At 48.0% G+C, this 27,856-nt stretch overlaps 1 protein-coding gene across 1 annotated transcript; it reads left to right on the top strand.

Moving 5' to 3' along the window:
• The first annotated feature begins 1,924 nt into the window (after positions 1–1,924).
• On the top strand, positions 1,925–24,465 carry AP5M1 (adaptor related protein complex 5 subunit mu 1). The gene is made up of 8 exons (XM_056850695.1): positions 1,925–1,992; positions 7,367–8,015; positions 11,517–11,744; positions 14,745–14,884; positions 16,359–16,444; positions 19,801–19,916; positions 23,298–23,394; positions 24,305–24,465. The coding sequence occupies exons 1-8, from the start codon at positions 1,925–1,927 to the stop codon at positions 24,385–24,387; spliced, it is 1,467 nt and encodes a 488-aa protein (XP_056706673.1). The 3' UTR covers positions 24,388–24,465.
• Positions 24,466–27,856: the final 3,391 nt, after the last annotated feature.

Below are 27,856 nucleotides of genomic sequence, written 5' to 3'. Positions count from 1 at the left end.
GGGGGGGGGGTCCTTGGCCTGTAAGGGAGATTGTTGGAGGAATTGGGGGGGGGGTCCTTGGCCTGTAAGGGAGATGGTTGGAGGAATTGGAGGGGGGGTCCTTGGCCTGTAAGGGAGATGGTTGGAGGAATTGGGGGGGGTCCTTGGCCTGTAAGGGAGATGGTTGGAGGAATTGGAGGGGGGGGATCCTTGGCCTGTAAGGGAGATGGTTGGAGGAATTTGGGGGGGGGTGGTCCTTGGCCTGTAAGGGAGATTGTTGGAGGAATTGGAGGGGGGGGATCCTTGGTCTGTAAAGGAGATTGTTGGAAGAATGGGGGGATCCTTGGCCTGTAAGGGAGATTGTTGGAGGAATTGGGGGGGGGGTCCTTGGCCTGTAAGGGAGATTGTTGGAGGAATTTGGGGGGGGGTCCTTGGCCTGTAAGGGAGATTGTTGGAGGAATTGGGGGGGGTCCTTGGCCTGTAAGGGAGATGGTTGGAGGAATTGGGGGGGGGGTCCTTGGCCTGTAAGGGAGATTGTTGGAGGAATTTGGGGGGGGGGTCCTTGGCCTGTAAGGGAGATTGTTGGAGGAATTGGGGGGGGGGTCCTTGGCCTGTAAGGGAGATGGTTGGAGGAATTGGGGGGGGGTCCTTGGCCTGTAAGGGAGATGGTTGGAGGAATTGGGGGGGGGGTCCTTGGCCTGTAAGGGAGATTGTTGGAGGAATTGGGGGGGGGTCCTTGGCCTGTAAGGGAGATGGTTGGAGGAATTTGGAGGGGGGATCCTTGGCCTGTAAGGGAGATTGTTGGAGGAATTTGGGGGGGGGGTCCTTGGCCTGTAAGGGAGATTGTTGGAGGAATTTGGGGGGGGGGTCCTTGGCCTGTAAGGGAGATTGTTGGAGGAATTGGAGGGGGGGATCCTTGGCCTGTAAAGGAGATTGTTGGAGGAATTTGGGGGGGGATCCTTGGCCTGTAAAGGAGATTGTTGGAAGAATGGGGGGATCCTTGGCCTGTAAGGGAGATTGTTGGAGGACTGGGGGGGGGGTCCTTGGCCTGTAAGGGAGATTGTTGGAGGAATTTGGGGGGGATCCTTGGCCTGTAAGGGAGATTGTTGGAGGAATTTGAGGGGGGGGTGTCCATGGCTTGTAAGCGAGATTATTGGTGAAACGGGGGCTCCCTTATAGAGGAGTCTGGTAACAGTGCAAGCCGGGGGTGGGGGGGGTCTTTCTTATGGTCATAGGTGATATTGTTGTGGCAACTGGGATGGCAGAGCAGAGAGCAAATCTCGTTTGGGCCAAGCTCTCTGGTTCTCGAGGCACGTAGGGGGACGAGGGATCTGCAGGATCAGGGCTCTTGATCGGCAAATCAGTCTTATATTAAAGTTTGTCGGGATTTCTCGAGCTTTGCTGGGGTTCTGATTGCAAGTTTGGTGGAGAGATTTGGAAGGGGGGGAGGCGCCTGAACCTGGTCTTGATATCTCTTGATTGATCTGGGAGAGAATCTCTGATTTTGGGAGCTCTGCTTCGGAGGCGCAAAAGACAGCTGATATGCAGAAAGCGGATCTATAGTTAGCAGGGAGGGTTGTGGTCTGCTTTGCAGAGTTCTAGTTAGGGTTGACGTGTGGCCATGATATTTTTGAGGAGTAGCAAAGGAAGGAATCTCTGATCTGCCGTGGGAGCAGTGTCTAGCAGGTTTTAGGGGTTGGGCAGCAGCCGGTGAGAGGAAAGATCTGATCTGAGTAGGACAAATCCTATTTATTGCAACAGAAGTCAGGAAATCATTGGCCGTGTTCTTTGAATCCAGGAGCTAGTGGCATTGGGACCAGAGAGGAGAGGGCTTTCGTGCACGGAAAATTCGCTTAGCGCCCAACGATGCCTGCAGTAGGACACTCCTTGGCTCCTAATCCATCATGGTGATATCCCACACGGCTCCGCTCATTGGCAACCTGCGATGGCCTTGAGAGGGCTTTGGCTCATCAGCCATGAAAAAGATGCACAGGGAAATGTGCTGTTTTCCAGGTAAGAAAAAGAAGAGTTGGTTTTTATATGGCAACTTCTGCCTTTTAAGGAGACTCAAACCAGCTTACAATCAACTTCCCTTCGTCTCCCCACAACAGACACCTTTTGAGGTAGTGGGGCTGAGAGAGTTCTGAGAGAACTGTGACTAGCCCACAGTCACCAAGCAGGCTTCATGTGGAGGAGTGGGGAAACCAACCTGGTTCACCATATTAGAGTCCACCGCTCGTGGAGGAGTGGCAAATCAAACCTGATTCTCCAGATTAGAATCCACCGCTCTTAACCACTACACCCTGTTCCAAGACTGGCATCCCTATTGCGGGTCGTTCCTCCTTCCCATTATGAAGCAGAACGCTCTGTGAATTGGGTGCCAGTGAACAGTGAGTGCCACTGTTCAATGTGGCTGTTTTGTGTAACTGTCAATGCACAATTTAATTTAGTCACTTCCATTGTAGGCTGCCTTTGTCCCTGACAGGGACACAAAGCAAGTTGGATCATTCAGCACTTCTCTGTTTTATCCTCACAACAGCCCTGCGAGGTAGGTTCATCTGAGAATTTGTGGCTGGCCCAAGGTCACGCAGCGAGCCTCCATGGCAGAGTGGGAATTCTGTTCTGATACTGTAACCACTACACTGCCCTGACCTGGATGGCCCAGGCTAGCCTGATCTCAGCAGATCTCAGAAGCTGAGCAGGGTTGGCCCTGGTTAGTACTCAGATGGGAAACCAGAAAGGAATACCAGGGTCGCTGTGCAGAAGAAGGCAATGGCAAGCCACCTCTGTTGGTCTTTTGCCTTGAAAACCGTACTGGGTTGCCATAAGTTGGCTGCGACTTGACGGCACTTTACACACACAACCCTACACCAGTCTGGCTCTCTACACCAAAATGCTCAACAATGTTGCACTAGGAGCAGTCCACTAGAGGACCATGGGTAATTCCCTTTAGAAGACCGTCTTTATATTGTATAACCTTATTGGGAGTTTGTGTTAGGCAAGTGCGGATGGAACCAAAGAAGGATTGGCAGCCTTAACCATAGTATTGTCATCATCTTCTGGGGAGGGGCCGTGGCACAGTGGTAGAGCATCTGCTTGGCATGCAGAAGGTCCCAGGTTCAATCCCCGGCAGCTCCAGTTAAAGGGACCAGGCAAGTAGTTGATGTGAAAGACCTCTGCCTGAGACCCTGGAGAGCCGCTGCCAGTCTGAGTAGACAATACCTTGATGGACCAGTGGTCTGATTCAGTATAAGGCAGCTTCATGCGTTCATGTGACTAAGGAGACCCTTTTCAACAACACATTGTTGTGACCACAAGCTGCAAGTATGAAGAGTGAAGGCCTATACTCTGAATTGGTTAGCTGGAGCACATACTTTAGTCTGAATAAAATTGGGGCCACATTTCACTCTTGCACCTGAATGCAGAACCTTAAGAATACCCATTATCAGTAAAATCTGCCTCATATTTCATTGTGAGTCACTGTCCTCAAAGTGCTGCCTGATTGGAAGGGGGCACGGAAGGCCTGAACGGGGACTCATGCAGAGATGCAGCCTGTGCCATGTGGGAATTTCCGCTGCGTCTCAGCGGCGATCTGCTGAAATGATGGCCTGGTGAAGCAAAAGCACCCACCGCTCATCAGAGGCAAGGCCAGGATAGCGAATCATGCAGCAGGGCAGAAATGTGGGGTTGACGGTTGCTTTTAATTCATTAATTAAACTATACCATTTGGGAATTATCGGCCCAAACTGATCTTAGGATGTCACCTTGCTTCTGCAGCCGCCTCGATTTGCACAGTAGCTTTATGAGAACACTTAAAATGGCTTCCACATCGAGGTTCCGTTACTGCTACTAAAGAGACGCCATCACAGTGTAATACTTCTGTATCGCTTGGAGTGCCTTCAGTGTTCGTGCCCCTTCTTTCTAGCAAACGCACCATCTCCCCTGCTTTCACATGAATGCCAGAGGGTTAAAGTGTGAAACAGCAAAGGGTGTAAATCTGCATACAGCCTCCGATGGTGATTATTGAAGTACAGCAGTAATTGTAGTCTGAGGAACACTTCAGCCAAAAAGGGGAATTAGAGAGAAGACAAAATAAACCCCTTCTACCATGCCAGGTTCAAACACCGATTCCGCATAATGCCAATTATCCCCTTTTGTTCATTCCTACTGTACTTTAAAGTGACACTGTCAACTTGACATTTGGGAGCAAAATTAATTTTGAAAAAAAAAAACCCTCCAGCTTCTGACAGTGGCATCGTTTAAAAATAATTACTGTACAGCATAGTAGTTAAATCCATTTGTAAAAAAAAAAAATTATGGTTTTTCTGCTCTCCTGTTGATATTATGGGGGCTTGTGTCCCCCCCCCCAAAAAAAAAATACAAGGTGAATTAACTGCAGGGTTGTGCTGGGGGAGATGTTGAAGCAGCTGACTGTCAATGACCAATCCAAGCAAAGTTTTATAACAAAGTAAGAAAGGCCATGCTGGATCAGACCCAGGCCCATCAAGTCCAGCAGTCTGTTCACACAGTGGCCAACCAGGTGCCTCTAGGAAGCCCACAAAGAAGCTGACTGCAGCAGCATTGTCCTGCCTGTGTTCCACAGCACCTAATATAATAGTCATGCTCCTCTGATACTGCAGAGAATAGGTATGCATCATGATCAGTATCCATTTTGACTAGTAGCTATGGATAGCCTTGTCCTCCATAAGAACATTAGAAAAGCCCTGCTGGAGCAGACCAAGGCCCATCAAGTCTAGCACCCTGTTCACACAGTGGCCAACCAGGTGCCTCTAGGAAGCCCACAAGCAAGATGGCTGCAGTAGCATTATCCTGCCTGTGTTCCACAGCACCTAATATAACAGGCATTCTAACCTGGAGCTGGAGAGAATAGGTGTGCATCATGACTAGTATCCATTTTGACTAGTAGCCATGGATAGCCCTCTCCTCCATGAACATGTCCACTTCAAGCCTTCCAAGTTGGCAGCCATCACCACATCCTGGGGCAGGGAGTTCAGCAATTTAGCAGTGTACCGGTTTCTGAGGGTAGCCATGTTGGTCTGCAGCAGAACAGCTGGATTCAAGCCCAGTGGCACCTTAGAGACCAAAAAGATTTGGGAGGGTATGAGCTGTGGGGGCTTCTCTGCCCGTAAGCATTTCTCCCCTGCTTTAATCAGGCTGATTGCATCTTGCATTGTACCTCTACATCCTGACTCCTTCCCTTATTAGACACCCCCCACACACCTTCAGACTGGGATAGAAGGACTCCGGGATCTCCATCCCTATTTGTATCTGTCAAAGGGATCTTCGACTCTTGAAAGCTCATACTTCCTAAATCTTGTTGGTCATTAAGGTGCTACTGGACTCAAATCTACCATTCCAAGCAAAGAAACTGAAGATGTGTCAGTGTTGCGAAAATGGAGGGGTGGGCTCCTTGAGGTGGGGGCACAAGTCACCAGCACAGGGCCCAAAGACTGCTGGACTTGATGGACCTTGGTCTGATCCAGCGTGGCCTTTCTTATGTTCTAATGCTGAGAACAGTGAGGGCCACCACAAGATGACTTTCTATGGGGAGACACAACCAAGAGCAAAATGACTGCAATGGGAGTTGGAAGCACTCACAGAATGCTGGGAAGTTTCAAGCCAAGCATCCTCCTGTGATGGAGGAAGCTGTTTTTGAATGGGAGCTTCCTGCAGACACAAAGAAGATGCCTCCTGGGCTCTTCTGAAGCACCTCCTGTTCCAACGAAGTACAAGAAGAACAAGACTGGCTCTTTGCTTTGGTGATGAGACGATTCGGGGAATAAGAAAGTGGGCACCGGAAAACCAATTGGTGCCTATGGATGCCATATTATGGGGAGGGGACAGTGCCTCAGTGATAGAGCGTCTGCTTGGCATGCCGAAGGTCCCCGGTGCAATCCCCGGCATTTCCAGTTAAAAGGACCAGGCAGTAGGTGTTGTGAAAGACCTCCACCTGAGACCCTGGAGAGCTGCTGCCAATCTGAGAAGACAATACTGACCTTGATGGACCGATGATTTAGACCCAGTATAAGGCAGCTCTGTGTGTTCCTGTTGGGAACCACCATCTTACGCTGATAGCACTGGCACAACTTTGTGTGGTTGAGGAAAGATGTGCCCTGCCCCAGCACTCCCATTTACCATATAATTTTGTGTGCGAGACGAGTATAGAGAGTCAGTGTGAAGTAGTGATTAGCATGTCAGACAAGTATCTGGAAGATCCAGGTTTGAATCCCAGCTCTGCCATGGAAGCTCATTGGGTGACCTTGGGCCAGTCGCATTCTCTCAACCGCAGCTACTTCACAAGGTTTTTGTGACGATAAAATGGAGGAGAGGAGAATGATCTAAACCGCTTTGGGTCCCCATTGGGGGAAAAAGCAGTGTGTGCATGAGTTAAATAAATAGCTAACCTGTACAGAGACCTATACGCAACGTGTCATGATTCAGACTTTCCCCTCACAGAAAAGGAGGCGAAAGATTGCATAAATCAGTGCATTGCACAGATAGGCCACTGTAGAGCATGTGCCACACATGTACCAATCAAGACATGGGAAGCAACCACTACGTGAACCTGAGCAGTCGCCTGGTGATTGCATGAACCAGAATTTCGTGTTGACCCAGCATTGTTCAGTTTCAGTCCGTAGCTGTTTTGGGAAGTGACCAAAAAGAACAGAACAGTGTTTCCCAACTGAGGACCCCTTTTTAACATAAAAAAATTGTGGATTCTCCCCCACTCACACACATGATTGTTGTACTACAGGTTGAGTATCCCTTAACTGGACTCCTTGGAACCAGAAGTGGTCCGAATTTTGGAGCTTTCTGTATCTTGGAATATTTTGGAATTTTTGCATACACATAATGAGATATCTTGGGGATGGGACACAAGTCAAACATGAAATTCATTTATGTTTTATGTATCTTTTATATATACTTTCTACACATAGCCTAAATGTTATTTTAAACAATATTTTGAATAATTTTGTGTACATTGAACCATCAGCGGCACTGATAAAGGCCTGTGAGTAATGCCTGCATGCCGGCTCAAAAGGTCCGGTTTTTGGATCACTCCGGATATTGGATGTCCGGATAAGGGATACTCAACCTGTATTAGTATCCATTGATTGAGAAAAGACACAATGACAAAAAGACCAAAACGAGAATGTTCAGTGTGCGTATGGATTCACAGATCCATTGCAATAATCCCGTAGCCCGCTGGGGTCCCCATCCCCCAGGTTAGGAACCACTGATGTACAATGACCTTCCTCACTTGACTTGGGGCCAGTTCTGCGCATGCTGAGGTGACATTAGACACTACGAAAGTAAGCAATGGGGTGTTTAACCTCGCCACTGTGTTTCCGCTTCTGTGCTGCAGGCGTTACCCCACAGTCGAAACGCGAGCGAAATGTTTCAACGGGGCCAGCTACGTGGCCGTGCCAGAAGACTACCCTTTCCTGAAAGCGCTGCTCTTTGAGTTAAGGCTGACGGGTGAAGAGCACAGTTTCATTGAGCGTCAAGATGGCTGTGCCCGCATCAACAAGACCTCCGTCTACGCTCTTCAGACCGAACGTGGTGACCTCTGGCCCATTGTGGCCTTCCAAAAAAGTGGGTTGATCTACGCTGCCGTCCCGCTGGTCGAGCAGTCTTTGAACCCGCGCCCGGCTCTCATCAGCATTGGTGGGATTTCTCAGGCCTTTGCCCTCTTGTCGGGGATGCTGGCCTTCATGAACTCTAGCCAGAAGAACGAAGCTGAGAAGAATGCCAAAGTCGGTCAGCTCCCAAGCTTGCTCATGCACGCCTGTCCGCTGGGCACTCCGCTCGAGACGAACTTGAATGGCTCGTTGTCAGAAAGCAGTCCCCTCGCTCCGAGCGCCCACCCTCTGAAACCGCCAGCCTGGAGAACCTGCACGTACAAGGGAAAGCCTCAAGTTAATATCTGTATCGTTGAAAAAGTCAAGTCTGTGCAGTACAACAAAAGGGAGGTGGCAGACATGTGGCAGGTTTACGGGGCTGTAAGTTGCAAGGTGAGATGATTTTCGGCACAAATCTCTCTAACCTATTTGACACATGAATGCACCTGGAAAAGCAGAAATTCAGCTCGTTTTTTATCTTGGCGTACGGGGAAGCTGAACTTAATATTTTTTTTTAATGCTTCAGCATACCCCAGAGAAGATATCGCTTTTTTTTTTTTTTTTAGATTTGTGAACTCGACCAGAATGAAAATCTTGCAGACCTTGCTCCGGTTTTGCTAGCTTAAAGAAGAGTTCAGAGATGCTTCTACTCACGTTTATCATTTCTGTATGGCTTTTCAGTGTGCAGTTTTCAACATAGTTTCCAAGGGGGTAGTTGTGTCGGTCTGCAGTAGAGCAACTGGATTCGAGTCCAGTAGCACCTTAGAGACCAACAACAGCTAACCTCTCGGTGGCACCTGAATATCTCCTGCTTCTGCAGTTGATCTCCAGAGGCCAAGATCAGTTCCCCTGGATAAAATGGCAGCTTTGAAAGGTAGACTCTATGGTGTTATACCCTGTGGAGTCCCCAACCCTGCCCTCCCCAGGCCCCACCCTCCAAATCTCCAGGAACCCCTGCAGAATCCACAGCAGGTAGAGCCAGCTAATTTTTGCAATGTTTACTGCATTTTTGCAGCATTGTGTTTGACTGTACCCTTGCTTTCAGGCAGTACCAGGTGCTGTTTTCTTCTGAAGGACTCCAGAGCAAGTGAGGCTCAAACACATATGCAAGATACATTCTGGTTATTTGATTTCGCAAGTTTGGATCTCCCAGAAATTTTAGATCTATCCCTCACTTTCAAGCTTTAGGAGGCAGTTGAAGACTGATTAATTTACTGACAGTTCTAAATTGTGGTTTAAAATGTGGTTTTTTTTTTAATGTACCAGGTCTCTGATTGTGCTAGATTTGAATCCAGTAACACCTTAGAGACCGACTAGATTTTCAGGGTATAAGCTTTCGACTCTCAAAAGCTTATACCCTGAAAATCATGTTGGGTTTCTTAGGAGCTAATTTTCAACATCAAGTCTTGTATGTTAGTTATCAGCTCAGTAGCCATAGGCTGACTTGCAATTTCTTAATTCAGACATCATGCCAAACCAGAGTTGAGGAATTTTAGCTATGGGTTGGCTGGATGTCTGGTTAGACAAACCAACCAGCTGGCAAACCAGAATCAGATTGTGGTTACAGATTGTCGCCTGTGTATTGTGCTAACTGGTTTGATGTAACACCGGAAATGACACAAAGCAACAGAGATGGGGTTGTAACCTACTGCTGTGCTTATCTCATGGCAGCTCCTTCCACTGATGGTTCGCTGGAGGGCAGGGGCCGTGGCTCAGTGGTAGAGCATCTGCTTGGCATGCGGAAGGTCCCAGGTTCAATCCCTGGCATCTCCAGTTAAAGGGACTAGGCAAGGAGGTGATGTGAAAGACCTCTGCCTGAGACTCTGGAGAGCCGCTGCCGGTCTGAGTAGACAATACTGACTTTGATGGGCCAAGGGTCTGATTCAGTATAAGGCTGCTTCATGTGTGTGGATCCAATCCAGTGTATATATTTTATCTGCAGAAAGAACGCTCTGTCTGCTTTGAGTTCTCTGTGGCGTGGCCTCCACTTTGTGGAATGGCCTGCTTAAGGAGTTCAGGGAGGCTAGGGTTGCCAGGTCCCTCTTCACCACCAGCAGGAGGCTTTGGGGGCAGAGCCTGAGGAAGGCGGGGTTTGGGAAGGGGAGGGACTTGGATGCCATAGAGTCCAATGGCCAAAGCGGCCATTTTCTCCAGGTGGACTGATATCTGTTGGCTGGAGCTCAGTTGTAATAGCAGGAGATCTCCAGCTAGTACCTGAAGTATTATATTGTAGTACCTGAAGGTTGGCAACCCTAAGGGAGGCCCCCACGCTTCTGTCATTCTGCAAACCATATAAAACAAAATTGTTGAGGGCATTTCTCTAAATGCAGTACAGTTGGCTTTGGTATAACAATGTGGTCCAGGAAGGCAGATTGATAAAGGGAAAAGGACTGTGAAAAGGGGAAAGGACTGTAAACTATAACATTGCATATTGTATGTATGAGCCATTTGCCATTTGTATTCTCTGCATTATCTTCGACTTACATAATCCCATGTTCTGCATTGGTTAACATATCACACCTAATACTGGTGCCTTCCATGGAGATAGATCACGATGGGTAGCCATGTTAGTCTGTCTGTAGCAGTAGAAAAAAGCAAGAGTCCAGTAGCGCCTTAAAGACGAACAAAATTTCTGGCATAGCTCACTTTGAGCTGTGACTCATGAAAGCTCATACCCCGCTAGAAATGTTGTTAGTCTTTAAGGTGCTACTAGACTCTTGCTATTTTCTATGTCCAATACTGTTTGCTTTGTTTCAGATTTCTGTAGTCCTATTCCAATTTCATTGCTTGGGGTTTGTCGCATCCTGTTGATTGGATTGACTTATAACTGCATAATCCATCTTGAGTTTTGGTGAGAAAGGCAGATTACAAATAAAATCAATAAAATTCCAAGGTAGCAAATTGGTTGTGAGAGCCAGCGTGGTGTGGTGGTTAAGGTCTCAGACTAGGATCTGGGAAACCTAGGTTCGAATCCCCACTCTGCCATGGAAGCTCGCTGGGTGACCTTGGGCCAGTCCCACACTCTCAGCCTCAACCCTGGCAAGTATTTGGATGGGAGACCTTCAAGGAATACCAGAGGCGTGATACAGAGGCGGGCAATGGCAAGCCACCTCGAAACGTCCCTTTCCTTGAAATCCCAACAGGGTTGTCATATGTCGGCAAAAAAATATATTGGTTTGCCATTTTAGCAGTGCCCTGACCTTGCTCATTCTTTGGAGAGAGGCTTTAAGCCAGCGTGGTGTAGTGGTTAAGGGTTTGGAGTGGCGGACTCTAATCTGGAGAACCGGGTTTGATTCCCCACTCCTCCACATGAGCAGCGGACTCTAATCTGGAGAACCAGGTTGGTATCCCCCACTCCTACACATGAAGCCAGCTGGGTGACCTTGGGTTAGGCACAGTTCTCTCCAAACTCTCTCAGCCCCACCTACCTCACAGGGTGTCTGTTGTGGGGAGGGGAAGGGAAGGTAATTGTAAGCTGGTTTGATTCTTCCTTAATAACCAGTTTTTCTTCTTCTTCTCCTGCTTCTCCTTCTGCTTCTTCTCCTCTTCCTTCTCTTCCTCCTCCTCCTCCTTCTTCTTCTTCTCCTTCTCCTTCTTCTCTGCTATTGGCAAGCAGTTGATCCTTGTTACACCTACAGTCCATTGTAGATCATGGAAACCAGCGATGTCTGCTCAGAGCTACCTTGCTACTCGGTTATCAGCTATCTTAGCACCCCGCCTCTGTGCTAGAGAGGTCGGACAGTGGCCCGTCATGTGGTATGCCTCTATAGCAATGCAGCAGATGTCTTCCTAGGACGTTGTGTAAGCTGTTCCCAGTTACTGACTGTTCCAGACCCATAGATTTAGGCAGGGCCTAAGGATATTTTGAAGATTTTTCTTGTCTTGTCTTTGAAGTGTGACATAGAAGGTGCTGCTCCCAACGTGTCGGTCAGCTTGAACCTCCCTGCCAATGGCTCTCCGCTCCAGGATATCTTGGTCCACCCTTGCGTTACTTCTCTTGACTCAGCCATTCTCACAAGCAGTAGCGTCGACGCAATGGACGACTCGGCTTTCAGCGGGCCTTACAAGTTCCCTTTAACACCGCCTCCGGACCAGTTCAGTCTCTGCTATTATACTTCCCAGGTAAGGTCCTACAAGTTTCTTGGGCCAGATTCCCCCCTCCTTCTCTCCCTCCTTCTCTCCTTCCTTCTCTCCCACCCTCCCAGCATGATGTAGTGGTTAAAAGCGGTGGACTCTAATCTGGAGAACTGGGTTTGATTCCCCACTCCCCCGCATGAGCGGTGGACTCTAATCTGGAGAGCCAGGTTTGTTTCCCCACTCCTCCACTTGAAGCCTGCTGGGTGACCTTGGGCCAGTCTCAGTTCTCTGCAAACTCTCTCAGCCCCACCTACCTCACAAGGTGTCTGTTGTGGGGAGAGGAAGGGAAGGAGATTGTAAGCCACTTTGAGACTCCTTAAAGGTAGAGAAAAGCGAGGTATTAAAACCAACTCTTCTTCTTCTGCTCATTAGGTGCCTGCTAGTTCTAGTATTTTGGGAGAAACAATACATGCTACTCAGTGTACCTGCATAAACCTCATTTGAGAGCCAGCGTGACATAGTGGTTAAGAGTGGTGGACTGTAATCTGGAGAACTGGGTTCGATTCCCCACTCCTCCCTATGAAGCCTGCTGGGTGACCATGGGCCTGTTGCAGTTCTCTCTGAACTCTCTCAGCCCCACCTACCTCACAAGTTTCCTGTTGTGGGGGGGGGGAGGCGATTGTAAGCCAGTTTGAGACTCCTTGAGGTAGAGAAAAGCAAGGTTTAAAATCATCTCTTCTATTTACATCCCTGCATAGAAGCCACTGCTGCCAGAAAACGATACTGGGATCAGTATCAGTGAGTAAGGAAAGGCATAGGAACAAGGGAAACCACAGAAACTATCGCCAGCTGTATCCACAGATCTCTGAAAGGGACAGTCAACACATAATCAAAGAAAACAGGGGATAAAGTTTCAAAAGCCCCAGGCCCATATGCACATAATTTATCCGAATAGAGAGCGCCTCAGAATCTACCAACCAAAACAGCAGAGGGGAAAGTGTTTAGCCTAGCTGAAAGAAAAGCCCTCCGATATTTGGGGACAGTCAGTGGATGAAAATAAGATGGAAGGAATTGTACACAGGCAAAAAGGATAATTGCTCTCAGAACGAGCAGTTGTCTATGTATGCTCGCCTCAAAAAGAACCGTTGAATGGTTACGGAGCTTTGCACCTTTTCCCGTATAGGAGGCCAGTTAGCCATCGTACTTTCTGGTGTAATATTCTAGCCCCTCGATCGGAAGGTATGATCCTGCCCCCTGCTCTGCTGCTCTCCAAAGAAGACACAAGTGAACTGTGGCCCTCCCGATTCGCTACATGCTTTGCATGCGGTGTTTGGCGAGCTTTTGCCTTCGTTCCAGAAATATTTCCAGCACCCTGCTGATCAGTGGTTTAGTGAATCTTGCTTGCAAATGAGTCGTTAATTCCTGTTTTCTATCAGAATTAAGCACTTTCTGCCTAATTATCTCACCGTTCAGCAATCAGACAGCGTCTGACATCTGGAAGCTGCCGTCCCATTTTTATTCTTTTATTTTGGAATCTGTACCCCACAGTACACCTTCAGAGACACCTTAGAGCATCGCACAGCATACCTCCCCCCCCAAAAAAAAGCCAACGATCAATCAAACCTATCACAAATTATCATCTTAACACAGTTTCAGAATGTACTGTAGCTGTGTTGGTTAGTAGAAGAGCTTGATTTGAGTCCAGTAGCAGCTTAAAAACTAATAAGATTTTCTTTGTTGTGTGTTTTATATTGTGTTGAAAAATAAAAAAATAAAAATAATAAGATTTTGGGGGTATGATCTGGAGAGCCAGTATGGTGTAGTGTTTAAGAGCAGTGGACTCTAATCGGGAGAACTGGGTTTGATTCCCCGCTCCTCCACATGAAGAAGAGTTGGGTTTTATATGCCAACTTTCTCTACCACTTAAGGGAGAATCAAACCGGCTTACAATCCCCTTCCACTCCCCACAACAGACACCCTGTGAGGTAGGTGGGGCTGAGAGAGCTCGAAGAGCTGTGACAAGCCCAAAGTCACCCATCTGGCTTCATGTGTAGGAGTGGGGAATCAAACCCGGTTCTCCAGATTAAAGTCCACCACTCCAAACCACCGCTTTTAACCACTACACCACGCTAGCTCTCGAACCACGCTGGCTCTCAAGAAGCCTGCTGGGTGACCATGGGCCAGTCACAGTTCTCTCAGAACTCTCTCAGCCCCACCTACTTCACAAGGTGTCCGTTGGGAGGGGAAGGGAAGGCGATTGTAAGCCACTTTGACTCTCCTTAAAAAGTAGAGAGAATCAGCATGTTAAAAACCAACTCTTCTTCGAGAGTCACGGGTATCTGATGAACGGAGCTCTTAACCACTACACCACGCTGGAGGCCAACAAGATTTTCGGGGTATACGTTTTCAAGAGTCAAAGTTTTCTTCCTTCATTAGAAGGGAGCTTTGACTCTCAAAAGGTCGTGCCCCCAAAATCTTTTATTCATTCATTCATTCATTCATTCATATATATATATATATATATATAATTATATATAATTATATATATAATTTTTATTTTATATTATAAAGAGGGGATACAAAAGGGAAACGGGGAGGGGAAAAACCGAAAATATCTGACATACCGTTAGGAAACTGAAAAATAGCAGTTACAGTGCAGATCAAACATTCAACATTTCTTTGCATTTATATTGTTGGGCGAGATGTATGATTAACATAATCAATAAATGATCATCATCTATAACTGTGTGCTGTCTCCACGCACCACATAATTGTCTAAATATAAAGTTGAAGCGACGTTATACCACTAAATACTGTCTAATTTCTCACTTAAAGCTTATTAATCATGAGCTTCAACATAATAATAAAATAATTTCAATTTCTCGTGATGTTGCTCAAAGGTCATATCATTACTTGCGTTTAACATGTGGGTCGTTCTTGCCCCCAAAATCTTGTGGGTCTCGTAAGATGCTGCTGGACTCGCATCTACCCACCTTACCCCAAAAATGTGAACAATTCCATCTTTCTTTTACCCCCTTCCCCAAGGTGCCTGTTCCACCTATTTTAGGGTTTTACCAGCTGAAGGAGGAAGAATTGCAGTGGAAATTAACTCTGCAGCTGAAGCTTCATGAGAGCGTGAAGAACTCGTTTGAATACTGCGAGGCCCGCATTCCCTTTTTCAATAGGTAAGAATACTAAAATCCTCCCTTCTTTCTTAGAAGTGGGACTTTCAGGAATTCTGAGCAGCAAGGCTAGTTTCCCTCTTTGGGTGTAAATTCTCTCTAGGGGGCTTGAACAGCAGTTGGGGGGTGGAATGAGGAGGTGGGCGATGGAAAACCCCCTGGAGGAGAACCCTCTTCCTCATACGCCTCTCTGCTCCTAATCCATTCTCAGTTACCGTCCAGAGCTGGTAAATGCAAGAGGGGAGAGGGAAACTGGAAGTTAGTTGAACCTTGGGGAGGGGCCGTGGCTCAGTGGTAGAGCATCTGCTTGGCACGCAGAAGGTCCCACATTCAATCCCCGGCATCTCCAGTTAAAGGGTCAGGGCAAGTAGGTGATGTGAAAGACCTCTGCCTGAGACCCTGGAGAGCCACTGCCAATCTGAGTAGACAATACTGACTTTGATGGACCAAGCGTCTGATTCAGTATTAGGCAGCTCCATGTGTTCTTATCAGAGGCCTCATTGGCCCTGAATTGGGCGTTGTTTGCCTTTCCCGTTGCAACTGGCATAGAGGGCTTTAAAAGGGACTATCAGATTCATGGAGGAGAGGTCTGTCAGTGGCTACTAGCCATAGTGACTAAAGGGAACCTCCACATTCAGATGCAGTCTACCTCTGAATCCCAGTGCCAGGAAGAAACATCAGGAAAAGGCCTCAGCTTCTATTGTTGGCCCTCCAGAGAAACTATGTCCTGTTGTTAGCCTTCCAGAGGAACAGGATGCTGGACTAGATGGACCACTGGTCGGATCCAGCAGGGTTTTTCTGATGTCCATATGAAGGCCTCAGCTTCTAAGCCTTCCTGGTTGGCCCTCCGGAGGAACCGGTTGGCCACTGTTAGACAGGAAGCTGGACTAGATGGACCACCGGTCTGACCCAGCAGGGCCCTTATTAGGTTCTTCTCTCCATGGTCCAGGCTTGCCAGTCCTGCTTCCCACTCCCCTCCCCCCACTTTTACTTGCCCAGACAGCTGTTGGAGGACCGATCCCAGGCCGTCCCTCCCGCTGACACTTTTGCATCACCCTCTGTTCCATTGGGTACATCAGCCAACCTGAGTTGTAATAGTTGCCCATTCATGTGTTCCCGTTGATGCACCGTTCTAAACCAGGAACCGTTTAGCACCACGCTTCAAAATGGGCAGCTGGTGGGGGGCAGAGGGGTTGTACAATTTGCCATCCTAACTATGACAGAAGAAGGCACGCTCACCTTTCTGCGTGCGGCATCCAGCAGAATTGCTCTGGCGAGGTACTCGATGGCTTTGCTACCAACGAGTGGCCAAGGGTCTTCCTCCCATCATCCACCACCCATTGGCAGCGTGCAGTGAATTCGCACAATGCCCCTATCATGGGCTGTTGTTGATCATGTGCACCATTGACCGAGGCATCTCTTGAAGGATCAGTTGTCGTTCACTCCCTCTGTGCTGTGTTTTCCTTCTTGGCAACAGGGGCCCCATTACTCACTTGGAGTACAGAATCACCTACGGCCAACTGGAGGTGTCAAAGGAGAAAAGCTTGCTGGTTTGGGTCATCGGTAAGAGGAAGCTGTTTTTTCTTTCTCAGCCAGAGGAGGGACGTTTGTTGAGCACGTTTGGGGAGAGGGAACCAGCAGGCAACGCCAATGTTTACCGTGGGAACTCCTGCATGTTGCTCCTCCCTTTCTCAGTGGGCTTTGTGAGAAAGACTTTTCCTGTTCACCTTGTGTGGACACCAGGAGGAAGGGTGGGGAGCCAGGGATGAGCGGGTCCTCATCTCAGCCACAAACCCAAACCCGACTTCTGTAATGTAGGGATGACAATATTGGCCCCACTTACACAGATAAGGATTGTTCCATTAATATATGCAAAAGGAACGCTTATAAAGTGATAAAGGGTTGTGGACCGAATGGAGCGGGTGCAGAGGAGAGCGACAAGGATGATCAGAGGCCTGGAGACTTGAGAGCTTGAGAAGGTGCAGAAAAGAGCAACCAAAATGATTAGGGGACTAGAGCAACTGCCCTATGAGGAGCGGTTAAAATGCTTAGGGCTGTTTAGTTTGGAAAGAAGGCGGCTGAGGGGAGACATGATAGAGGTCTATAAAATTATGCATGGTTTGGAAAGAGTGGTCAGGGAGAAATTTTTCTCCCTCTCCCATAATACTAGAACACGATGTCATCTGCTGAAGCTGGAGGGTGAGAGATTCAAAAAAGATAAAAGGAAGTATTTTTTCACATAGTTAAATTGTGGAGCTCCCTGCCCCAAAATGTGGTGATGGCTGCCAATTTGGAAGGCTTTAAGAGGGGACTGGACATGTTCATGGAGGAAAGGGGTATTCATGGCTACTAGTTAAAATGGAGTCCTGACCTGGATGGCCCAGGCTAGCCTGATCTCGTCAGATCTCAGAAGCTAAGCAGGGTGAGCCCTGGTTAGTATTTGGATGGGAGACCACCAAGGAATACCAGGGTTGCTGTGCAGAGGAAAGCACTGGCAAACCACCTCTGTTAGTCTCTTGCCATGAAAACCCCAAAAGGAGTCGCCATAAGTCGGCTGTGACTTGAAGGCACTTTACACACGCAGTTAAAATGGATACTAGTCATGATGCATACCTATTCTCTCCAGGATCAGAGGAGTATGCCTATTATCTTGGGTGCTGTGGAACACAGGTAGGATGGTGCTGCTGCAGTCGTCTTGTTTGGGGGCTTCCTAGAGGCACCTGGTTGGCCACTGTGTGAGCAGACTGCTAGACTTGATGGGCCTCGGTCTGATCCAGCAGGGCTTTTCTTATGTTCTTATGGAGACCATAAGAACGAGGAAAGGCTGATGAAGCTAGGAATGTCTAGTCTGGAGAATAGGAGATTGAGGGGAGACAGGATTGCTCTCTTTACATATTTGAAGGGCTGTCACTTAGAGGAGGGCAGGGAGCTGTCCCTGTTGGCAGCAGAGGATAAGATTCGCAATAATGGGTTTAAAGTACAGGAAGAAAGGAACCAGCTGGACATTAGGGGAAAAATTTTTTTACAGTAAGTTGTTCAGCAGTAGAATTGGCTGCCTAAGGAGGTGGTGAACTCCCCCTTACTGGAAGTCTTCAAGCAGCAGCTGGATGAGCACTTGTCAGGGATGCTTTAGGCTGATCCTGCATTGAGCAGGGGGTTGGACTAGATGGCCTCTATGGCCCCTTCCAGCTCTATGATTCTGTTATCTCCCCAAAGTCATTTCTCCTCCACACCTGTCTCCTCTCCTTGTGGCCTCCTGTGTACTTTCTTGTCAGCCTCTCCCTTTCACTCCCTTCCCTTGAACAAATACGAAGCTGCCTTATACTGAAACAGAAAACTAGTCCATCAAAGTCAGCATTGTCTACTCAAACTGGCAGCGGCCCTCCAGGGTACCAGGCCGAGATCTTTCACATCACCTACTCCTTTTAACTGGAGATGTCAGGGATTGAACTTGGGACCTTCTGCATGCCAAGTAGGTGCTCTACCGACTGAGCCACAGACTTTCCCCCTCCTTGATCATTCCAAGCTGAAAAATAGCCAAGAGGCTATAATAGCAGGTCTGGGAGTATTTCCTTCGCAATTGTCATTTCCCTGTCTGGTCACCTGATGACCTGCTGCTTCATGCTGGTCATTTATGCATGGGTACTTGGACTCATGTTTGCCCCTGATCTGACTCCTTGGAGTTCTGCATGAGATTTCCCTCCATTAGAGATGACCTTGCTGCCAGCCCTCGCAATGTCCAGGTCTTCCCATTCCTCTGTTAACCCAACTCTTCCCTCTCCCCTGAGCTCAGCCCGGCTGAAATCTCCATGCAGAAGGCAAAGCACTGGACACGAAAGCTTGGTTTCTCTCACAGCAAATCACAAAGCAGTGCGTAAAGAGGCGGGGATTCTAATGCTTCCTGCTTCCTCAGAGCTCTTTCTGAGCAGGCCTTTTAAAACCGAGGCTTGGATTTCTCACCCCTCTTCTTTCAGATTACTCAGTTTTTTGTTTTTTGTTGTTAAAATGCCTTTTTATGCAACAGTTGGGTTTGGGGGGGGGCACTGCAAAGTAAGCCAATTACAAAGCAGCATTTAAAGGGGCGGAACTTGATTTGAGCACTGCGAAGTAAGCCAATTACAAAGCAGCATTTAAAGGGGCAGGACTTGATTTGAGCTTGGAGACTGCTGGTGCAGAGATTCCCAACAGGAAGGTGTGGGTCCAGCCAGTATCAAACCTCAGGCAAAACTCCCATGTGTAAATGATCGCTGACTCATGCTCTGTCCGTCTACTCAGTTTTGACTCTCCTAAGTCAGCATGACCTGTCCAAGGTACCAGGAAGGGGCCTTTCTAAGCCAAGCTGCCTGCTAAGGGGAGATGCAAGATATCCAGCTGAGACATTCTCTGCCACTGAACCATGGAAACTTAAAGCCCCGCATGTGACCTGCCAAGAAGAAAGAGAAGAGACCTGGTTGAGCAAATGGGGATGGGGGGCACTGATCCGCAGCTTGGAAGCATGGTAGAGTCTTCCACACGTATTCTAGTGAGATTCGAGTCTAGTAGCACCTTAGAGACCAACAAGATTTTTGGGGTATAAGCTTTCGAGCATCAAACTCCATCAGATAGAAGAAGAAGAAGAGTTGGTTTTATATGCCAACTTTCTCTACCACTTATGGAAGAATCAAATCAGCTTACAATCTCCTTCCTTTCCCCACAACAGACACCCTATAAGGAAGATGGGGCTGAGAGAGTTCAGAGAGAACTGTGACTAGCCCAAGGTCACCCAGCTGGAGAGTGACAAGAGGAGAGTGACAAGGATAATCGGGGCCTGGAGACCCTTGTGCTCAGCCATTACCCTAGGAGAAGGGCTACAGAAAGGATCTTGTAGCACCCTGCTGGCAACTCCTGCTAAAACCTTTGCTCTCTTTTTTGCTTTCAAGGGCAGAAGTTTCCCAAATCCTTGGAAATTTCCCTGACCGGAACTGTGGCTTTTGGTGCCACGAGTCAACAGCAAGCGACCGATCCCATGTGCACCGGAGGCACTGCCTACGTCAAAGTAAGCAACGGTCTTCACAAAGGGCTGGGAAGCAGGTCTTAAATATCTGGTAAACAGAGGGCCTTCCATAGGAAAGGAGCTGGGAGGGGGTATCTGAGCCCCCAAAGGATAAGGTTGCCAACCTCCAGGTACTGGAGAGAATGAAGGCTCAGTGCTGTATAGATGATGGAAAAGATCCAAACAGCACTACAAGGTAATATCAACACAAGATAAATTTATAAAGGTGCAGATAAGTGCAAGGAGTGAACATATGTACAAAAATTAAGGGAAACACAATCAGGTTTTTTTTTTTAAACAATTAGCATAAATAGTCCAGCAAGATATGCAATATGACAAAAGAAATGCAGATATGTGTAGCTGATGAAGCCATGTGCGAAACGTGTGCTTGATCTAGACGACACGTCCGGGCACCTCTTCTGGCACCTCCTCGCTGTGGTCCTCATTTTTGACATTTTGTGTCCAGCTACCGAGAAGTACAGGAAAGTCTTTCATGGACAGCTATATTGTTTTTATGTGATCCATTGGACAATTTCTTTTGTCATATTGCATATCTTGCTGAACTATTTATGCTAATTGTTTAAAAAAAAACCTGATTGTGTTTCCCTTAATTTTTGTACATATGTTCACTCCTTGCACTTACCTGCACCTTTATAAATTTATCTTGTGTTGATATTACCTTGTAGTGCTGTTTGGATCTTTTCCAACCTCCAGGTACTAGCTGGAGATCTCCTGCTATTACAACTGATCTCCAGCCAATAGAGATTAGTTCCCCTGGAGAAAATGGCCACATTGGCAATTGAACTCTATGGCATTGAAGTCCCTCCCCTCTCCAAGCCCCGCCCTCCTCAAGCTCTGCCCCCAAAACCTCCCGCCAGTGGTGAAGAGGGACCTGGCAACCCTACCAAAGGATACATTTGTCTGGCTTTTGTTCAGAAGGTTCCTTTTGGACCAGGGGTCTCGAACTTGTCATTACGAGAGCCGGATATGACATAAATGTCACCTGGTTGGGCCGGGCCATGCCTCGGCAGCCCAGATCAGGACTGGAGGGGATGGCTGCCTCGGCTGGCTCGCGGGCCTGATAAGAGCTCTCAAGGAGCCAGATCTGCCCCGCAGCCCTTGGGTTTGACACCCCTGCTTGGGCTTTCACTCTAAAGAGCAGCAGATATTAGGAACCAAAGATGGTAGGGCAGTGGTAGGACAATATTCCTTCCTTCTTTCTTGCCATCTGATCTAATTTTTGGTACCTGTTCCAAGACGGTCAGCGGAGGCACCGAGGGGGCAGGAGGGGAAACGAGAGTCCCCCCCTAGCTCTGTCGAATTGGGGCCCCGCACTATGCCATGCTGTTGAACTGAGCCGTACGGCTGCTTTTATTCATTTGGCTGTTTGTATCCTGCCGTTTTGGCCTTTTGCAAACACCTCCAAACAAAGAGTTCTGGGTTGGATCCAGCAGCGAATTTTGTGGAAGGAGTGGGCGCCAGTGCAGATTTTTCCCTGTCTTCTCCAGCGACTTGCTGTTTTGTTTTGTTTTCCAAAAATCCTCTTTGGGGATCAGGGGACCCTCACGGTTCAGGGTGCCGCAGCAGCAAGGGGAAATCAGGTGGGCTAGGCTGTCAACCCTGTTGATAAATTTTAATTCAGCAGCTTCCCGTTGGCATCTGCCTGAGAAGTCGCTTTGCTGCAGAATGCTGGCTTTCAGGTCAGCGAACAAGCAAATGAGCTCTTCAAGTCCAGTGGGGAAGAATTCCCCTGCCGCAGCTCTGTATGACACATGACCCTCTAAGCCAGGGATGTCGAATTCAGTTGTTATGAGGCCGGATATGACATAAATGTCAGAGAGCCAGCATGGTGTAGTGGTTAAGAGCAGTGGTTAGGAGCGGTGTACTCTAATCTGGATAACCAGGTTTGATTCCCCATCCCTCCACACGAGCTGTGGATGCTAATCTGGAGAACGGGGTTGGTTTCCCCACTCCTCCACATGAAGCCAGCTGGGTGACCTTGGGCTAGTCACAGTTCCCTTAGAGCTCTCTCAGCCCCACCTACCTCACAGGGTGTCTGTTGTGGGGAGGGGAAGGGAAGGTGATTGTAAGCCAGTTTGATTCTTCCTTAAGTGGTAGAGAAAGTCGGCATATAAAAACCAACCCTTCTTCTTGGTCAGGCCGGGCCATGCCTCACCAGCCCAGATTGAGAGTGCGGGGGGTGGCTTCCTCAACTGGCTCGCAGGCCAGATAAGAGCTCTCAAGGGGCCAGATCCAGCCCGCGGGCCTAATGTTTGACACCCCTACTCTAAGGTGTCTGTAAGTCAGGGGTGTCAAACATAAGGCCCGAGGGCTGGATCCGGCCCCTTAATCTGGTCGAGGCAGCCACCCCCCTCCACACTTGATCTGGGCTGACAAGGCATGGCCCGGCCCAACCAAGTGACATTTATGTAATATCCAGCCCTCATAACAATTGGGTTTGATACCCTTGCTGTAAGTCATGTATTCCGGTCTTCTATATGCTTGGCTAAAGCTGCCAGGAGGCCTCCTGCTGGCATCCCTAGAAAACCATAAATGGTGTAGAGTAGCTCTAGGAATTGCAGGAAACTCTATGGTTTTACTACAGAGTTTCCATTGATTTCTAGAGCTACCTTACGTCAGTTCCAGGTTTTCCCCATAAGTGACATAGCAACGCAGCCGACATCGCACGCCCCCATGGCCCCCAAGCCTCCCGCTGAGCTTGGCAACCCTTCGCTTGACCCCCTCCAATTTTTGCAGTCCCAGTGAAAGAAAATAGCACAGAAAATATCTCCCAGTGGTCTACCATGCAGAGATGATGGGCTGAATTCAGCTAGGTGGTTTACCAGGTGTGCATGCTTCTTCTCCCTGTCCATAATCAACGTGGAAACAGTGGGATCTTGGAGGCCAAAGGCCAACATGGAGTTATTCGCAAATGTTAACTTTTCCTCTTCCTTGGCCAGCGTAGTATAGTGGTTAAGAGCGATGGTTTGGAGCGGTGGACTCTGATCTGGAGAACCGGGTTCGATTTCCCACTCCTCCACATGAGCGGTGGAGGCTAATCTGGTGAACTGGATTTGTTTCCCCACTCCTATACATGAAGCCAGATGGGTGACCTTGGGCCAGTCACAGTTTTCTTAGAGCGCTCTCTACCTCACAGGGTGTCTGCTGTGGGGAGGGGAAGGGAAGGTGATTGTAAGCCGGTTTGAGTCTCCCTTAAGTGGTAGAGAAAGTCGGCATATAAAAACCAACTCTTCTTCTTCCATCATTGCTGCTGGAGCAGCCACCCTTCTGCACGCCCGAATCGTACGCGGTCCCTCCCCCCCCCGGCAGCAGAAATGAAACTCCTTTAATCCGTCTCCCTGTTTTCTGCTTGGTTGTCTTTAGCTTTATTTCAGGATCCTGGATTTCACGCTGACCGGCTGCTACACAGACCAGCATTCCATTCAAGTCTTTGCTGCAGGCAAACCAAAGATCAGTGCAGGTCAGTTGTGCGTCACCCCTCGCGAGACAGCAGAACGTGCCTGGGAAGCCCCAGTAGTAATAGTCATTCTTGCCGTGGATTTATAGCCTTTAGAGCGATTACATTTCTAATAAAAGATGTTCGTGATCTCATCAAGAACAATAGTTTCCAAGGTGGCCGTGTGGGTCTGCAGTATGTTTTAAATTATTTATATGCTAGTTATGATTTTAATTGTAGTTCTATGTTGTCAGCCACCCTGAGCCCGGCTTTAGTCGGGAAGGGCGGGATAAAAATATAATGAACAAATTAATTAACTAACGAATAAATGAAGAAGAGTTGGTTTTTATGCCCCGCTTTTCTTTACCTCTAAGGAGTCTCAAAGTGGCTTACAATCGCCCTCCCTTCCCTTCCCCACAACAGACACCTTGGCAATCCTAGCTGTGCCCCAGATTAGAAGAAGAAGAGTTGGGTTTTTTTTATGGAGAAAATGGAAAGATTTCTGTTTTGTCGGAAGTGCCAGGTTTCTAGCCCTTTTAATAGAAACAAAAGCAGCATCCCCTGGAAATTCTGGAAATCTGCTTGGAGTTTAGGAGAACATTGTTCATATTCGTGGCCTCCATGCAATCCCCACATGGGAACTGCGCGTGCGCAGCACTGCTCATGTGCAGTTCCCATGTGGGACTGCAAGGAGGACCACTCGATGAACAACAGTTACAGGTAAGCAACACTGTTTTCATCTTCGTGGCCTCCTTGCAGTCCCACATGGGAACTGCACATGCACAGTTCCCATGTGTACATTGATAGTGCATTATTCAGTGTGTGTAGAAGTGCCTGTAAGTTTGTTCTCTATTAAGTTGTCAAAAGCAAGGTTTATTGTAAGATATTACCCAGCCATTAATTTTTTTTTGGTCTGCGCCTCTTTCCATTTTAGCCCGAGAAGTGCTTTCTTCTGATTACTACATCTGGAATTCCAAAGCCCCAGCGCCTGTCGTGTATAGAACTTTGCTGTTCTAATTTTTTCCTTCATTTTGTACCAGAAAAGAAAAACAAATTTGCTGAAATATTTTAACCTGTGTTATTTGTTATTTAAGACTTTGGGGGGGGGAACAAATTACTTGAATTTCAATAAAATATTATCTCTTGATTGTTCTGAGTGGTTCGTCCTGCCCCAGTTTCTTCTGTTGTGATGTACGAAATCGACCTACTGTAGGGTTGCCAACCTCCCGGTGGTGGCTGGAGATCTCCCGCTATTATAACGGATCTCCAGGCAACAGAGATCAGTTCCCCTGGAGAAAATGGCCGCTTTGGTCATTGGACTCGCTCCCCTCTCCAAACCCCACCCTCCTCAGGCTCCACCCCTAAAATCTCCAGGTATTTCCCAACCCGGAGCTGGCAACCCTAACCTACAGTGATCCAGTTCCCAGGTGGCCAGAATGACCAATAGTCAATTATATTTCATGGCTGCCTTTACCAGCACCATATTATCAACCCTGTGCAAATAACCCTCCTGCTTTTCTTGAGAGCCAGGGAACCAGAAAGTAGAAGTTTATAAAAAGATTTGGATAGCACTGGAAGTATTAAGAAAATGTCTTGAAGCTACCGTTAGGCTTGGCTTTTTGGTCCCGTTGGAACACTTAGCAATCCTTAAGCCGGTCTACTAGAACCCTACTATATTTCTATTCAATGGGGCTGACTCCCAGGAAAGAATTCTTAGGGATTTCACTGTTAAATGTTAAGCCCTTCCTCTCTCTGGTCATACCCTTCATTAAAGATCACGATAGGTAGTCATGTTAGTCTTTCAATAAAAAGATAAAGGTCCCCTGTGCAAGCACTGGGTCATTCCTGACCCATGGGGTGACATCACATCTCGACATTTACTAGGCAGACTATGGTTATGGGGTGGTTTGCCATTGCCTTCCCCAGTAATCTACACTTTATCCCCAGCAAGCTGGGTACTTGTTTTACCGACCTCAGAAGGGTGGAAGGCTGAGTCAACCTTGAGCCGGCTACCTGAAACCAACTTAGCAGTAGCAGCTCCCTTCTTCAGCTACAGCTAGAATGTGATTCCATCTGTCCTTAAGTAGAGAAGAGTGAATTAGCTTTGTTGCAGGGACTGGCCTGTTTGTCCAATGTAGAAGGTGGAAGGGAATTGCTGGCATGCGATGGCATAAATAGTCCCTTAGATATGATGTTCAGTCTTCTGTATTTGGTGAGAAAGGTGATGTCTCTCTGTACCTGTGCAAGTTTCTTTACAAGGCTGATGGATTCCCATTCTGTACGGCTAATCGTGTTGCCTTCCATGGAGATAGACCAAAACAAGAAAAATCAGTGTTGTTCAAACTGTAACTATAACTGAAAAATACAACACTAGGCTATTGTTAATATTATGTACTATGTTCACTACGATTTTCTATCAAACATGACAGTAATGTATAGAAACTAAAGTATTCATACAATATTTTATAAGCAATTGAACAGAACCCAACCTTCCAACAGAGGTAAAGGCAAACCTGAGAGTTCAACAGGTAAGTCGACAAGGTTCAACAGGTAAATCAAAAAGTCCGTATCTTTAAAGAACCAAGTGGCATGTCTTCCTCCTTAGGTGCAAAGTGCCAAGTGGGCCAGGTAAGTTTAATAATCCAAGAATCTCCAGAGACCCACGGCTCGAAGTAGATCAACAAGATGGGCTTTCCGAATAATAATTAGGCTCTGTTTGCACTTCCAGCTTCTTCACCAAATCAAGCCTGAACTCTCCCTGGAAGCTAAAATGACCAAACGGAGGCTATCGTACTTTGGTCACTTTATGAGATTGACAAGAGTCACTGGAAAAGACCATCACGCTAGGAAAAGTTGAAGGCGGCAGGAAAAGAGGGAGACCCAACATGAGATTGATTGGTCTATATAGGAAGCCACGGCCCTCAATTTGCAAGAACTGAGCAAGGCTGTTAACAGGACATTTTGGAGGTCATTCATTCATGTGTGTGTGTGTTAAGTGCCATCAATTCGCTTCCGATTCATGGCGACCCTATGAATCAATGTCCTCCAGAACGTTCTATCATTAACAGCCTTGCTTAGATCTTGCAGACTGAGGGCCGTGGCTTCCTTTATGCAGTTAATCCATCTCAGCAGACTCTTAATCTGGAGAACTGGGTTCGATTCCCCACTCCTCCACATGAAGCCTGCTGGGTGACCTTGGGCCAGTCACAGTTCTCTCCGCGCTGTGCGGAGGCAGGCAACGGCAAACCACCTCGCCATAAGTTAACTGTGGTTTGACAGCACTTTCTACCGCCACCACCTGTATACTTTTGCCACTTGCATTGGATATCCCACTAGACCATTTTATTAAAGGAAACTAGTCTTTTTTGGCACCGACCTGGCAAGCCCAGGCTAGCCGAGCTTGTCAGATCTCAGAAGCTGAGCAGAGTCAGCCCTGGTTAGTACTGAGATGAGAGAACACCAAGGAATACCAGAGTTGCCTCCCAGAGGCAGGCAGTGACAAACCACCTCTGTCTCTTGCTGTGACTTGATGGCAGAAAAAGCCCTTTTGAGGATGTGACCTTTTCTTTCTGCCTTCAGGTCTTTGTGGGGACAAGGAGAGGAATATAGTTAAATTCTGGAACTCCCTGCCCCAGGATGTAGTGATGGCTGCCAACTTGGAAAGCTTTAAGAGGGGATTGGACATGTTCGTGGAGGAGAGGGCTCTCCATGGCTACTAGTCAAAATGGATACTAGTCATGGAGCCCCGTGGCACAGAGTGGGAAGCTGCAGTCCTGCAGTCCAAGCTCTGCCCACGACCTGAGTTCCATCCCGACGGAAGTCGGTTTCGGGTAGCCAGCTCAAGGTCGACTCAGCCTTCCATCCTTCCGAGGTCGGTGAAATGAGTACCCAGCTAGCTGGGGGTAAAGGGGAGATGACTGGGGAAGGCACTGGCAAACCACCCCGTAAACAAAGTCTGCCTAGTAAACATCGGGATCAGCCTAGTAAACTGGGTCAGGAATGACCCAGTGCTTGCACAGGGGAACTTTATCTTACCATGATGCATGCCTACTCTGCAGTCTCAGAGGAGCATACCTATTATATTAGGGGGGATGGGGAATACAGGCAAGATAATGCTGCTGCGGTCGTCTTGTTTGTGGGCTTCCTAGAGGCTCCTGGTTGGCCACTGTGTGAACAGACTGCTGGACTTGATGGGCCTCGGTCTGATCCAGCAGGGCCTTTCTTAAGTTCTCATTGCTGTCACTTTATAAAATTGCAGAGAGTCAGGGGAAGTCTTCGCCATTCGGTCCCCCAGCATCTCCCCAGCCGCTCCGCCCCCAGGAACCGCATCCCATCTGGAGCCGCATTCCTTTGTACGGTTTTAATCTCTTGTAAGCCGTCTGGGAGAACACTTGGTCGAAAGGCGGAAAATAAAGCGAGCTGTACGAGATCAGAAGTCAACAGGGCCCTGACGTCAACAGGGCTTACGATATAAAGAGGTGTGGAA

This window comes from Euleptes europaea, chromosome 6 (genome assembly GCF_029931775.1).
Source record: "Euleptes europaea isolate rEulEur1 chromosome 6, rEulEur1.hap1, whole genome shotgun sequence".
Classification (NCBI taxonomy): domain Eukaryota; kingdom Metazoa; phylum Chordata; class Lepidosauria; order Squamata; family Sphaerodactylidae; genus Euleptes; species Euleptes europaea.
This window is presented reverse-complemented; position numbering and strand designations above follow the sequence as displayed.

Excerpts from the sequence above, each read along its gene's own strand:
- AP5M1 (XM_056850695.1), top strand. The coding sequence starts at position 1,925 with ATGGCCTTGAGAGGGCTTTGGCTCATCAGCCATGAAAAAGATGCACAG. Across the intron at positions 1,993-7,366 it reads GGAAATGTGCTGTTTTCCAG|GCGTTACCCCACAGTCGAAA; the intron begins GTAAGAAAAAGA and ends TCTGTGCTGCAG. Across the intron at positions 23,395-24,304 it reads CAAACCAAAGATCAGTGCAG|CCCGAGAAGTGCTTTCTTCT; the intron begins GTCAGTTGTGCG and ends TTTCCATTTTAG.